The sequence below is a fragment of the Brachyhypopomus gauderio genome, chromosome 18 (genome assembly GCF_052324685.1).
Source record: "Brachyhypopomus gauderio isolate BG-103 chromosome 18, BGAUD_0.2, whole genome shotgun sequence".
Classification (NCBI taxonomy): domain Eukaryota; kingdom Metazoa; phylum Chordata; class Actinopteri; order Gymnotiformes; family Hypopomidae; genus Brachyhypopomus; species Brachyhypopomus gauderio.
Genome location: NC_135228.1, coordinates 6,896,847 through 6,911,562, shown reverse-complemented (window position 1 = coordinate 6,911,562; position 14,716 = coordinate 6,896,847). Strand labels below are relative to the sequence as shown.

At 45.4% G+C, this 14,716-nt stretch overlaps 1 protein-coding gene across 7 annotated transcripts in view; it reads right to left on the bottom strand.

Annotated features, from left to right (window-relative positions):
• Positions 1-474: 474 nt before the first annotated feature.
• Positions 475-14,716, bottom strand: part of LOC143481980 (uncharacterized) — an 18,766-nt gene continuing 4,524 nt past the window's right edge. For 2 of the 7 annotated variants that reach the window (XM_076980221.1, XM_076980220.1), the window contains exons 4-14: positions 14,169-14,290; positions 13,140-13,373; positions 12,718-12,783; positions 12,257-12,588; positions 12,023-12,115; positions 10,632-10,766; positions 10,373-10,492; positions 10,153-10,245; positions 8,829-8,939; positions 8,598-8,735; positions 6,347-7,850 (exon numbers count right to left, since the gene is read on the bottom strand). In XM_076980221.1, the coding sequence (XP_076836336.1) occupies positions 7,677-7,850; positions 8,598-8,735; positions 8,829-8,939; positions 10,153-10,245; positions 10,373-10,492; positions 10,632-10,766; positions 12,023-12,115; positions 12,257-12,588; positions 12,718-12,783; positions 13,140-13,373; positions 14,169-14,290 (1,618 nt within the window). In that variant the 3' untranslated portion in view covers positions 6,347-7,676. Of the gene's footprint in view, positions 1,984-2,177; positions 2,403-5,619; positions 5,667-5,820; positions 5,956-6,064; positions 7,851-8,597; positions 8,736-8,828; positions 8,940-10,152; positions 10,246-10,372; positions 10,493-10,631; positions 10,767-12,022; positions 12,116-12,256; positions 12,589-12,717; positions 12,784-13,139; positions 13,374-14,168; positions 14,291-14,716 lie in introns of those variants that run through there. The other 5 variants (XM_076980216.1, XM_076980215.1, XM_076980217.1 and 2 more) reach the window with 5 other exon arrangements.

The following is a 14,716-nucleotide window of genomic DNA, read 5'->3' as shown; positions in this document are numbered from 1 at the left end:
TCACTGATTCACACATAAGTGCTTTATTTTGTATTTTGTTGCCCAATGTGTAATGATTGATTGGAGGTGTTTATACACTTGTGTCAAATGTGAGATGTTTGAAGGCTAAATTTGCTTTTGTTGCATATTTTAAAGGTTTTGACACAGGTTTGGCCTTTTGCAAACAAAATGTGTAATTTTGAACACTGTGTCACTGTTTAGGTCTCTGTGTTAACTGTTTTGAAAAATGTGAATTTGAGTCGACGGCAGGGTCAAAACAACCAATAAAAACTGTAAGACTTACTTACTCCTACACTTCGCTTAAAGTGAGACTGAGAGGCTTGATAACTAACTTTTAGTCTCAGCTTTTAACTAAGAATTATTTTAGACATAAATAAATTCTTAGCAGCAGGAGTAATTCTAAGAAGTTTGATAAATACGGGCCCAGATAAGCAAGTGTTTTAAATTAAATTAAATGAAAGCTAGGACCATGACTCAGTGCTGAGATGTTTTAATACACACGTACCGCTCATGCAAACTCCCAATACCTTCATGTGAGAGGCACACGGGACACGTGTGCGTATACAGCAGAGTATAAAACTGCATATTAAGAGCATGTGGGCATTCAAAGTCAAAGTCAACTTTATTGTCAAATCTGCGATACGTACAGGACATACACAGGATTGAAATCACGTTACTCTCAGACTCTATAGTGCAGCGGTAAACAGTCACTACTTAAATTAACATTAACTATAACAGTAAAAAACAAAAAACAATAATGGTAAAATATAACTGAGTATGTGTGTGTGTGTGTGTGTGTATTATATATATATATATAATAAAAAAATAGAAGGAAGGTCTCTGACATTTACATTCCAAGTAAAGTGGCATATGCAGCAGTAAGTAAAACATACTGTATGTGCAAAGTGAATGTATGAGGAATCTGGTTTAATTAGGATTAAAGTGAACGTATGCAATGAATTATAAATATAATGTGGAAATGTAAACAGGAGTGCAAATTGAGTGAGCGTTAGACTTCTACAGTGATGGGTGTAGAAATAGTTTGTCTCAGTTTAGAGTTCTTTGTTGAACTTGAGTGTTGTAGTTGTTGATTTTGAAATGTGTCTTGTTTATTAAAGATAAAAGAGTGGAAGAGCAGGGAGTGAGTTGATCCTCCTGACTGCCTGGTGAACGAAGCTGTCCCTCAGCTTACTGGTTCTGGCTCGTAGACTTCGTAGTCTCCTCCCTGATGGCAGTAGGTTGAAGTAGCTGTACATGGGGTGTGTCGGATCACCCACTATGTTTAGGGCTTTCCGAGTGAGGTGGGAGTTGTGAAGGTCTTGTAGAGAAGGGAATGAGGTGCCCACGATCCTCTCAGCTGCTCTCACGATGCGCTGGAGGGACTTGCGACAGGATGCTGTGCAGGTGCCGTACCACACTATGATGCAGCTGGTCATGATGTTCTCGATGGCTCCCCTATAGAAGGTTCACAAGATGGGGGGTGGAGCACTGGCTCTTTTCAGCTTGCGGAGAAAGTACAGGCGCTGGTGGGCTTTCTTGGCTAGAGATGTGGTGTTCTCTGAGATGTCTACACCCAGGAACTTGGTGCTGCTCACTCTCTCCACAGCAGTACCATTGATGTTCAGAGGAGCATGCTGGGAGGGCAACAACTATCCACAACTATCTCCTTTGTCTTTTCCGCATTCAGAGATGGGTTGTTGTGACCACACCACCCGGCCAGGCGGCTCACCTCACTTCTGTAATGTCTCGTCGTTGTTGTTGTTGATGAAACCCTCCACAGTTGTATCATCCGCAAACTTAAAGAAGTTGGAGCTGTATGTTGGTGTGCAGTCGTGTGTCATCAGAGTGAATAGAAGGGGGCTCAGTACGCATCCTTGAGGCACCCCTGCGTTAAGCACGATGGTACTGGATGAGTTGCTGCCGACCCGTACTGCCTGTGGTCTCCCAGTCAGAAAGTCTAACAGCCAGTTACACATTTGGAGGCTCAGTCAAAACCATTAAAAGAAAAAGGCATTAAATACAAAACTAAATGACATTAAATATTTACAGATGAAAATCCTTTTTTAACAGCAGCAATTACTAGTTAAAACGTTTTGTTTTGTATCCCTTGAGCAAAATCTATATTTTATGATCAGTGTGCAAATTCACTTTGTGTCTGTAGAACTGCATCAGAGTACCTTTAACAGGCAAGAAGACAAGCAAGAATATTTGTGAAAGCCATTTATGTTCATGTTATGTCAGTGTGCTGATCCTCAGTGGAGTCCATCCTGGGGGAGGGGCCTGCTGACCGACCACTCACTGGGCATTCAGGGTGATGTCCTAGTAGAGGAATGGAACAGCGGTGCGGTGTGATGGTCCGGCTCTCTGAGTGCAGACGAACTCATACGGACATGCACGATCCACTGAAGTTAGAACCAAAGATGTGAAGAAGAAGGTTAGGCACTGTTTCTTTGCTAAGTGAGCTGTACGGAAGCCAGGGTTGTGTGTGTGTGTGTGTGTGTGTGAGGAATCTGAGGAATTCACATGCTGTGAATGTCATGCAAAAACAAAAAAAAACACCCCCTCATGCACAGACATACACACACACACACACACACACACACACACACACACACTACTCGAAGGCCTTCTAGCCCAAAAATGCTGCCATAATTAGACTATAACAGAAAAGTTACACACGAGATGTCACTAATAATGCCATCATACTCCACGTCTGTTCCATATACAGTGGGGAAAATAAGTATTTAGTCAGTCACCAATTGTGCAAGTTCTCCCACTTAAAAAGATGAGCGAGGCCGGTAATTGACATCATAGGTAGACCTCAACTATGAGAGACAAAATGTGAAAAAAAAATTGAGAAAATCATTTTGTCTGACTTTTAAAGAATTTATTTGCAAATAATGGTGGAAAATAAGTATTTGGTCAATAACAAAAGTTCATCTCAATACTTTGTTGTATATCCTCTGTTGGCAATGACAGAGGTCAAACGTTTTCTGTAAGTCTTCACAAGGTTGGCACACACTGTTGCTGGTATGTTGGCCCATTCCTCCATGCAGATCTCCTCTAGAGCAGTGATGTTTTGGGGCTGTCGGCGGGCAACACGGACTTTTAACTCCCTCCAAACGTTTTCGATGGGGTTGAGATCGGGAGACTGGCTAGGCCACTCCAGGACTTTGAAATGTTTCTTACGAAGCCACTCCTTTGTTGCCCTGGCAGTGTGCTTGGGATCATTATCATGCTGAAAGACCCAGCCACGTTTCATCTTCATTGCCCTTGCTGATGGAAGGAGGTTTGCACCCAAAATCTCACAATACATGGCCCCATTCATTCTTTCATGTACACGGACCAGTCGTCCTGGTCCCTTTGCAGAGAAACAGCCTCAAAGCATGATGTTGCCACCCTCATGCTTCACAGTTGGTATGGTGTTCTTTGGATGCAACTCAGCATTCACTGTCCTCCAAACACGACGAGTTGTGTTTTTACCAAATAGTTCTACTTTGGTTTCATCTGACCATATGACATTCTCCCAATACTCTTCTGGAACATCCAAATGTTCTCTAGCAAACTTCAGATGTGCCTGGATATGGACTGGCTTAAGCAGGGGGACACGTCTGGAACTGCAAGATCTGAGTCCCTGGCGTCGTTGTAACGCGTCGTCTCCGAACACGGCGGTGACGCGCTGGTATTAACGTGATGTGGACTCAAGTGCAAACCTCTAAAACTGAATGCTAAAAACAGCCAACAGAAACCTCCGCTATTGCGAGAAAACAAAAACAAAAACCCCGAAGGGATAACAGCAGAACGACACGGATAAGTCTCGACGTACGACAAACCAGGTAAATAAATAACAAACGAAAAACACGCGGAATAATAATCAACGCGTCACTGAAAAGAAAGACGGGGAAAACCAAAAATACACGGAGAACAGCTCAACGTGTCAGGAGTAATATAAGAGGCAAGGGAGGGAACGTGAAGCTCAGGTGCAAGACCTGAAGCTTCTACCTGGGTTACCTGTCGGTCTGTCAACCAGAACACTGGCAGACAAACCAACATTGAAATAAAAGAAAAACGAAACAGCAGAGAAGAAGACAGACAAAGAGAGAGGGACTGAGAACACTCAGCAAGAAAGAACCAGAGAGAATGCGAATGAGACGCAGAGAGAACAAACGGCTTGGGCTGTGAGTGTAACAACAACAAACAACTTCAGCAATGGACTGCTGAAGTTGCTCGCATTAAGTAGGCTGCAAACACCTGCAGCCTATTGCGCCTGATTGCCCCCAGGTCTAGCTCGCAGGCTCCTCCTTGTGGCGACCGGAGGAATGCGCCTGGGTCCAACCCTGACAGTCGCAGTGTGTTGCTGATGGTAGCCTTTGTAACGTTGGTCCCAGCTTTCTGCAGGTCATTCACTAGTTCCCCCCTTGTGGTTCTGGGATTTTTCCTCACCGTACTTGTGATCATTTTGACCCCACGGGCTGAGATCTTGCGTGGAGCCCCAGATCGAGGGAGATTAGTAGTGGTCTTGTAGGTCTTCCATTTTCTGATTATTGCTCCCACAGTAGATTTCTTCACACCAAGCTGCTTGCCTATTGCAGATTCAGTCTTCCCAGCCTGGTGCAGGTCTACAATTCGGTTTCTGGTGTCCTCCGACAGCTCTTTCGTCTTCAACATAGTGGAGTTTGGAGTGTGACTGTTTGAGGTTGTGGGCAGGTGTATTTTATACTGTTAACGACTTCAAACAGGTGCCATTAATACAGGTAATGAGTGGGGGAAAGAGGAGCCTCTTAAAAAAGAAGTTACAGGTCTGTGACAGCCAGAAATCTTGCTTGTTTGTAGGTGACCAAATACTTATTTTCCACCATTATTTGCAAATAAATTCTTTAAAAGTCAGACAAAATGATTTTCTCAATTTTTTTTCACATTTTGTCTCTCATAGTTGAGGTCTACCTATGATGTGGGAGAACTTGCACAATTGGTGACTGACTAAATACTTATTTACCCCACTGTACACTACATGTATTTAACACATACCCTACCCACTACATCTCAACTAGAGTTGCTGTATATAGATGTATAACTATACACTTCGTACTATAGAGGGTGGAAGTGAACCATTCGGAACACGGCCGGTAAAATGGCTGGGATGAGGAGGGATGTGGACGGCAGAGCTGACAGCCACGAGGCAGAAGGGAAGGCCCAGCTATCATCCCAGCTACAGTGAGACCCTCTGCAGCTGAAGTAGGAGAGCTGCTCTTGGGTGAGCATCTGAGGCACTTAGTCACCAGGTAGGGGTGAGGGGTCATGTAGGGGTGAGAGGCTTCTATAGGGGTGAGGTGTCTCTATAGGGGTGAGAGGCTTCTATAGGGGTGAGGTGTCTCTGTAGGGGTGAGGGGCCGTGTAGGGGTGAAGAGTCTCTGTAGGGGTGAGAGGCTTCTATAGGGGTGAGGGGCCGTGTAGGGGTGAAGAGTATCTGTAGGGGTGAAGAGTCTCTGTAGGGGTGAGGGGCCGTGTAGGGGTGAAGAGTATCTGTAGGGGTGAGGGGCCGTGTAGGGGTGAGGAGTCTCTGTAGGGGTGAAGGGTCATGTAGGTGTGAGGGGCCACAGTGGCAGAGCACAAACTCACCTCCAGGTTTCCTCTGGCTTTCTTCAGCACCCCATGAGTCATGGACACTAAGAGGAGAGAGGGGTTAGTAAGGCTGTGCACAATACCAGACTAGAGGCAAACACTAAACTCCTTCAGTGTGGGTGGGTGCTGTCTGCAGGTCAATGAGGACCTTCATGGCCTCTCTAGGTGATTTCAGGTGTGTGTGTGTGTGTTCCGTACGCTGGTCGATGATGATGCGTTCCATGCTTTCTCGAAGCTGGTTGGTGGATCGCAGTCGTTTGCTCCTGTGAGCATCCGCTCCTGCTGAGACAGCCGGCTCTTTAACCGAGACACCTCAATCCTCAACACCTCCTCCTGTACCAGGGGCACATGGGGGGGGGGGGGGGGGGGGGGGCAATTAGTCTTATATAAACAGAAGCTACCTAATTCTCCAGAACTTTGTGTTGTCCACTGTGTGTGTTACCTGCTGTATGTGTGTGAGGTCTCCTGACAGCAGAGTTACTCTCCAGAACAGCTTCAGGAGTCGCTCCGCCTCCTCCAGAACCACAAGCATAGAGCCTGATACAGCCTGACACTCCACAAGATAACACACCCACACACACACACACACACACACACACACGCACATGCACACGCGCACATGCACACGTGCACACACACACAAATACAAAGATTAAAAAATGAAAAATAAGATGTTAAGAAGCTTAAGTACACGTGAATATTGGAAATGAAATGCGCCATATTTTGTCAATTGTGATTTTTACACCCCAATCGAAATTTGTCCTCCGCTTTTAACCCATCTGTGCAGTCAGAACACACACACACACACACTAGTGATTACTAGGGGGCTGTGGATCAAACGTACCCAGAGCGGTGGGCAGCCCTAGCCCGGCGCCCGGGGAGCAGTTGGGGTTAGGTGCCTTGCTCAAGGGCACCTCAGTCATGGCCTGTCTGGGAATCGAACCCACGACCCTCCGGTCACAAGACCAGTTCCCTAACCGCCAGGCCATGACTGCCCCGTAACGAGCAACAGGTGTAAGGAATCTGTCGGGTGGTCACGTGCTGTTCCTGACAATTGCCAAGACTCTTTCCAACAGGCAATTACGTCAGGTTAAAAGAGCAGCTGCAAAAATGCCTCGTCATAGCAGCAGACAAGTTTTTGAAGCTGCTGGTGCCTTCAACATCCACTGAACAACAAGATGCAGGGTCCTTCAGAGGTTTGCAGCTGTGCGCAAGCCATCCTGTCGACCTCCTCTATCCACTACACACGAGCAGAAATGGCTCCAGTGGGCCAAACAATACCTGAAGACTGACTTCAGAACTGTTTTGTTCACCGATGAGTGCCGTGCAACGCTTGATGGTCCAGATGGATGGAGTGGAGGATGGCTGGTTGATGAACACCCCATGCAAACAAGGCTACGCGCCAACAAGGAGGAGGTGGTATTTTGGGCTGGAATCATGGGGAGAGAGATTGTCGGCCCCTTTAGGATCCCTGAAGGTGTAAAGATGACCTCCATAATGTATGTGGAGTTTCTCAAACAGCACTTCCTGCCATGGTTCAAGAAGAAGAACCGTGCATTCCACAGCAAGATCATTTTCATGCATGATAATGCACCGTCTCATGCTGCAAAGAACACATTTGCATCTCTGGATGCTATGGGCATAAAAGGGGACAAACTTATGGTGTGGCCCCCATGCTCCCCTGACCTCAACCCCATTGAGAACCTCTGGAGCATCATCAAAATGAGTGTCTATGATGGCGGGAGGCGGTTCACATCTAAGCAACAGCTCTGGGAGGGTATTCTGTCCTCATGCAAAACAACAGAAGCAGATACCATCCAAAACCAGAGAGTTCAGAAGCTCCTTTCCAACAAGGGGTCCTATGTGCAAATGTAACATCACCTACAATAAAGTTTTGACTTGATAACTGTTTGATTTCAGATTGTAATAACCTGCTAATGCTTATAATTTCACAAATGACCATTTTTTGTTCTTTATAAAAATGCAAAGGTTGAAAACTGTTGTGCATAATAATAATTTGGAACATGCATTTTGAACACATTTTTAGGGTTTTATTAATTAAGACGGGCCAAAATCACTCTCAGCACACAAGTTAAAATTAGCTTGGCGATGCTGTACTCCCCACTCTTCTCTTCCTCATCCATTTCTGTCTCCTGCCCCTTCAGCTTGTCCTGGCTGTGGGCGTCTCTCCCTTCCGCAGCCTCGCTCTGAACATCGTCAACTTTCTCCTGAAAATAGACAACAGTTCACGTTTCAAATTCCTGTTAAATTCCTTTGGCATTCCAGTGCCCCAGACTGCTACCTTATCAAATGTCAGAGGTCATGGGGTGTGACTGTGACCATCCCAGGACTGAATCCTGACCCAGTACTGATTTCCCAGTTAACATTAGAGAGCGGTAGCCTCTTATCTTTACGGCACGGACCGCTAGCGTCTGGGGAGTATCGTTGGCTAGCAGTCGGGCCAGTCCCTGTGGTTGCTACAGTAATGGGATGGGTGGTGGGTGTCCATGTTTTATGTGTGTTTAAGTGTGCTGTACTGGTGCAGAGTTTTCAATAAACTTGTAATTCAGTATGTCTGTGTGTTAAAAAAATGTTTTAAGTCGATTCAGCACTGTTTTACTGTTTTACGATACGAAGCCTCAGATAGCTGAATCGGTATCGGAAGTGAAAATTGTGAATCGGTGCATCCCTACACACACATATATGGTTAACCAGGCAACAGCCCCGACACAAACCAGTCCCTCCAATACTGCCAATATGCACGCATACATACACACATACACATACCCGCATACATATACACACCCAAGCACACACCCACACAGACACACACACTTACTTAAAAGAAGTAGTACTGGTGTAGTGTGACTGACTTTCAAAAATCTTCTTGCTCCCTCTTTCTGCCCCACACACCCACACAAACACACCCACACACACACACCCACACACACACACCCACACACACACACGCTTACATTGATGGTCTCCTCATTGTGTGAAAGCAGGTTGTTCAGGCGCTCCACCTCTCTCTCCTTCTCCCACACGCTCAGCTGAAGCATGTGGACCTCATTCTCCTTCTCCTCCACAGCCACAAACTTCTCATTCAACGCAATCTACACACACACACACACACACACACTGAGGTTAGTGAGGCTGCTTCAACAGGATGGCAGCAGTGACTGATGGAGTGGCAGGAGGTACTGTACCTCCAGAGCCTTCTCCTTCTCCCTCAGCTTCTCTCTCAGCTTGGTCAGCATGAGGTCACTTCCTCCTGGCGCCCGGTCCTGCTCCAGGTCCCACACCATGTTCATGTAGTCCTGAGAGAGAAAGAGAGAAGAGCGTGTGTGTGTGTGTGTGTGTGTGTGTGTAAAAGAAAGAGAGATTTAACTATTGATGTTAATTACAGCTCACTGATAATCTCCTAATTAAATATTCATCAGCTGTTAGGATTTTGTGTTATTTAGATGGCCATATATGTGTGTGTTTGTCTTTATTACATGGTGGGGGCTGCAACACATTAGCACACTCACTCAGTGGGAACCAAAAATTTCAGCCAAAATCACTCAAGCTGACTCAGGAGAGAAGTGGTGCAGTTTTGCATAAATTGCAAAAATATGAGGTGTGAACACATTATGTAATAACTTTAAAAAACTTTGAGAAAAAGAAGACAGTGTGTAAACCATGTGGGACGATGATGTCGGGAAAAATACGACAAATGAAATGACATCTGCGGGCTATGGCATTGTTGTTTTTACGGCACCCAGTTTTATATAGAATGTAATATACATTGTTCATAACAAACTCCATGTTTTCAGGTAGAGCGGGCCTACTGGTCATCAATGTTTTGTTATTGTTATGCTCAATAACTATAAGTTCAGGTCAATAAAGTTGTTTGGAAATTTGTTTTTGTATATATTGCACATACAAACAATAATATTCTATAACTCGTTAATAAATGTTTCATTTTGTGCAAGTGTAAATAATGACTATTACACAATTAATATTTTATATATTTTAGGCAACTAAATTAAAATATATTAATATTTTAGTCAACTAAATTCTTTTAATAATTAGTCGACTAAATTCTAATGATAATTAGTCCACTAAAACTAGACTAAGACTAAAAACAAATCCAATGACTAAATTATGACTAAAACTAAATGTCATTTTAGTCAAAAGACTAAGATTAAAACTAAATAAAAAATTGCTGTCAAAATTAACACTGGTTCTAAGGCCTCTCCAAAGTGCCACGCTGTTACGTAGGGCTACGCCCCCCCTCTCTAGCTGTCACTTCGGGTTCCTGCTCGTGTCTTTGTCGTTCCCTGCGTGTCTGTCTCCATGGTTTCCCCTCGTCTGCCACGCCCGTGTTGTCATTGTCTTCACCTGTGTCTGGTTTAGTTCCGTGTATTTATAGTCCCTATGTTTCCCTTGTCCCTCATCGCATATTTTGTGAAGTTTATGTATCAACGTGTGTGTCTCACCAAGTGATCACAAAACACACACACACACACACACGTTTGGTCTACTTGCCTGGTGCTTTTGAAGCTGGGCTTTGTGAAGTGCTTCTCTGGTCTTGGCAAGAATCTTCTCTTTCTTCTCCAAATTATCATACAACTCCTCAACCTGAGAGAGAGAGAGAGAGAGAGAGAGAGAGAGAGAGGGAGAGGGAGTGTTAACATAAAGGGTGGCCTATATGACACTGCTGGGGTACACATGTAAACCCCTGTAATGGTATGTGTGTGTTTATTACCTCTTTCTCCTTCTCCTTGAGCAGGAGACTCAGACCCTGGATGGTCTTGTCTCTCTTCAGAGAGTTCCTCCTCTCCACACTCAACTCACCATCCCTCTGCTCCAGCTCAGCCGAGAGAGCCTGGCAGTGACCCCACACACACACAGACAAGTATAAGAGTGTTGAGGTAGGACAAAGTGTTGCCCAGGGAATCAAACTTACAATCTTACGGTCCAGAGCCTGCTTTTCTAACCTTTAGTTAGTCTGTGTGTGCGTGTACCTTGTTCTCACTGTCCATCACCTCCAGTCTGTGTTTAAGTGTTTGGCTGCTGTTCTTGGTGGAGTGAAGATCTTCGCTCAGCTGCTTGGTAGTCTGCTGCAGCCTGTTCAACTCCTCCTGCTTCAGTGAGCATGCCTGAACACACACACACACACACACACACACACACACACACACACACAGACATTAAGATCTGTAGCTGTGTCCCCATCCTGAAACGCAAGCAGTTAGTTGACTAAAATATGAATATATTTTAATTTAGTTGACTAAAATATATAAAATATTAAAGATGTAATAGTCATTATATACACTTGCACAAAATGAAACATTTATTAACGAGTTATAGAATATTATTGTTTGTATGTGCAATATATACAAAAACAAATTTCCAAACAACTTTATTGACCTGAACTTATAGTTATTGAGCATAACAATAACAAAACATTGATGACCAGTAGGCCGCTCTACCTGAAAACATATGGAGTTTGTTATGAACAATGCATATTACATTCTATATAAAACTGGGTGCCGTAAAAACAACAATGCCATAGCCCGCAGATGTCGTTTCATTTGTCGTATTTTTCCCGACATCATCGTCCCACATGGTTTACACACTGTCTTCTTTTTCTCAAAGTCAAAGGAGAAATGCATCCATATATCGCCTCTTATCTTTCTCCCTGCTGACATTGTCGAGTTAACTTTGAGTTGACGTTAGTACTGATTGGACAGTTATCCGGTTTGTCCCGCCTCTCCATGTACGCTAAAGTAGTTACGGTTGGATCTCTTATAAACTTATGCCTACCTTTCTCAAAAGCTAAATCAGATCTGATTGAATGTCGTCGCTGGCCAATATTTTTGTCTAGTTTTTATTTTAGTTCTTTTGATAATTAGTCGACTAAATTCTAATGATAATGATTCGACTAAAACTAGACTAAGACTAAAAACAAATCCAATGACTAAATTATGACTAAAACTAAATGTCATTTTAGTCAAAAGACTAAGATTAAAACTAAATAAAAAATTGCTGTCAAAATTAACACTGGTTCTAAGGCCTCTCCAAAGTGCCACGCTGTTACGTAGGGCTACGCCCCCCCTCTCTAGCTGTCACTTCGGGTTCCTGCTCGTGTCTGTGTCGTTCCCTGCGTGTCTGTCTCCATGGTTTCCCCTCGTCTGCCACGCCCGTGTCGTCATTGTCTTCACCTGTGTCTGGTTTAGTTCCGTGTATTTATAGTCCCTATGTTTCCCTTGTCCCTCATCGCGTATTTTGTGAAGTTTATGTATCAACGTGTGTGTCTCACCAACTGATCACAACACACACACACACACACACACACACACACACACACACACACACACACACACACACACACACACACATTTGGTCTACTTGCCTGGTGCTTCTGAAACTGGGCTTTGTGAAGTGCTTCTCTGGTCTTGGCAAGAATCTTCTGCTTCTCCTCCAAATTACCATACAACTCCTCAATCTGAGAGAGAGAGAGAGAGAGAGAGAGCGGGAGAGAGGGAGTGTTAACATAAAGGGTGGCCTATATGACACTGCTGGGGTACACATGTAAACCCCTGTAATTGTATGTGTGTGTGTCTGAGTGTGTGTGTCTGTGTGCTACCTTTTTCTCCTTCTCCTTGAGCAGGAGGCTCAGACCCTGGATGGTCTTGTCTCTCTTCAGAGAGTTCCTCTTCTCCACACCCAACTCACCATCCCTCTGCTCCAGCTCAGCCGACAGAGCCTGGCAGTGACCCCACACACACACGCCTACACTGTGTCCCTCGTGCAGCTGTGTGTTCATGTCTGCCGTGAGTCTCTTGGCTTGTTTGCGCAGAGCGCTGTAGTCCTCCACCAGGCCCAGGACATGACGGACATGACCATCCGCCCACAACCTGTGACCCGGCACCAGCCTTGAGGGAGCTGGGGAGCTACACCCCACAGAGGTACCACTGTCTACACACACACACACACACACACACACACACACACACACACACACACACACGCGTTTGAGAACATCTTCAGGACTTAATCCATGGCAACATCAACAGGATCAGGGAACTGGTACAAACACAAACGTACCGTGAGCGGGACTGGAGGACCCTGGGCGTGAGTGCTGAGGGGGCTTCTCTGACTTAAAGCCCTCATCTGAGAGAGAGAGATAACCAGACAGAGAGAGAGAGAGAGAGAGAGAGAGAGAGAGAGAGAGATCATGATAAAAGATCAGCTACGAATCAAACTAATGAACTTTACAAGGACCAAAGATGGTGCCTTGGGGAACACCACACATGAAGACAGGATCTGTGTGTAGGAGTGCTCTCTCCACTCACTGTATGTTTGCAGCTGTTAAAGATCAAATTTATTTATATAGCGCTTTTTACAACACATGTTGTCACAAAGCAGCTTTACACTCGTATGGTTCCAGATCCCTAAAGCACGCCAGAGGTGACAGTGGCAAGGAAAAGGTCCCTAGAAACATCGGGAGGACCAAGAGGTGTGTGTACCTGTGGTGGGCAGTAAGTAGTTGATGTTGATGGTGGATGGCGCGTCACTGCGGGTCAGTAACTGCTGCTCCAGTTTCTGGAGCAGCGCCGTGTTGGTCTGGACGCTCCTCTCCAGCTGTAGGTGGAGCCTGCGCACCTCACTCAGCAGCTCACTGAGGTCTACCGTCCCGGAGTCGGCACAGACACACCCCTCACCTGGACCAACCAATGGGGACGTACAGACACGCCCCTCGCCTGGACCAACCAATGGAGATGCACAGACACACCATATATTACTACTGGTCAAAATACACAAAATGTCAGGTTATACATTTAAGATGGATTAATTTTAAGTCCACTGTGCAAAAGAAATCGGTATACAAACACGTTCATTCTACTGTCAGTTAATTGCTATATAAGAAGGGGAATAGGACGTCCAGCGTGGGAGATTATTTGTCTGTGTTTAAAGCTAATTTCCCTTTCTGTCTGTAAGGTCCATCTAATCTGGGTCACATCTTTAAGGAGCGCTGTAACTGTGCAAGTGTTTGGGTGCATGTCTGCATGTTTGAGGTCTGCACCTACATGAGTGTGATTTCCGCACCTGTGTGTGTTAGATCTCTGTCCCTGTGCCAGTGTGTGTGTGAGGTCTCTGCACCTGTGTGTGTGTGTGTGAGGTCTCTGCACCTGTGTGTGTGTGTGTGTGTGTGTGTGAGGTCTCTGCACCTGTGTGTGTGTGTGTGTGTGTGTGTGTGTGTGAGGTCTCTGCACCTGTGTGTGTGTGTGTGTGTGTGTGTGTGTGTGTGTGTGTGAGGTCTCTGCACCTGTGTGTGTGTGTGTGTGTGTGAGGTCTCTGCACCTCTGTGTGTGTGTGTGTGTGAGGTCTCTGCACCTGTGTGTGTGTGTGTGTGTGTGTGTGTGTGAGGTCTCTGCACCTGTGTGTGTGTGTGTGTGTGTGTGTGTGTGTGTGAGGTCTCTGCACCTGTCTGTGTGTGTGTGTGTGTGTGTGTGTGTGTGTGTGTGTGTGTGTGTGTGTGTGTGAGGTCTCTGCACCTGTGCCAGTGTGTGTGGAGTCCCTGATCTGCTCGTGCACCTGCAGTTCCACCTGTACTGTCTGCAGGAGCTGCTGAGTGTCTGCCAACTGCTGCTTCTGGAGTTTACCGTCACACTGCAGCCTACACACACACACACACACACACACACACACATGCATGCACACACACCCACATACAGAGCCGGAGTGGCTAATCGTGAGATTCGGGAGGATTCCCGATGGGCCGGCTCATGTCAATCTCTAGTTTGGGCCGATTGGGATGGAAATATAATTTTGGGCCGGATTTGCGCACGAAACTCCCGGGCTGAAAAAGTGGCCCAATCCGGCCATGCCCACATATAATATACAAATATGCACTCTGAATGATAGAACTCTTTAGATACACTGTAAAACGTTTGTGAATATCTATGTACACTGTTCCAAATTATTATGCAAAAACTGTTTATGAGTGATAAGGTAAGATTTTATTGTTTTTCAGTTAAACCCATTGATGGTGATGTGTGTCAGGGCTCTTTATATCACTGAAAGCAAGTGCAGACACCTGTGC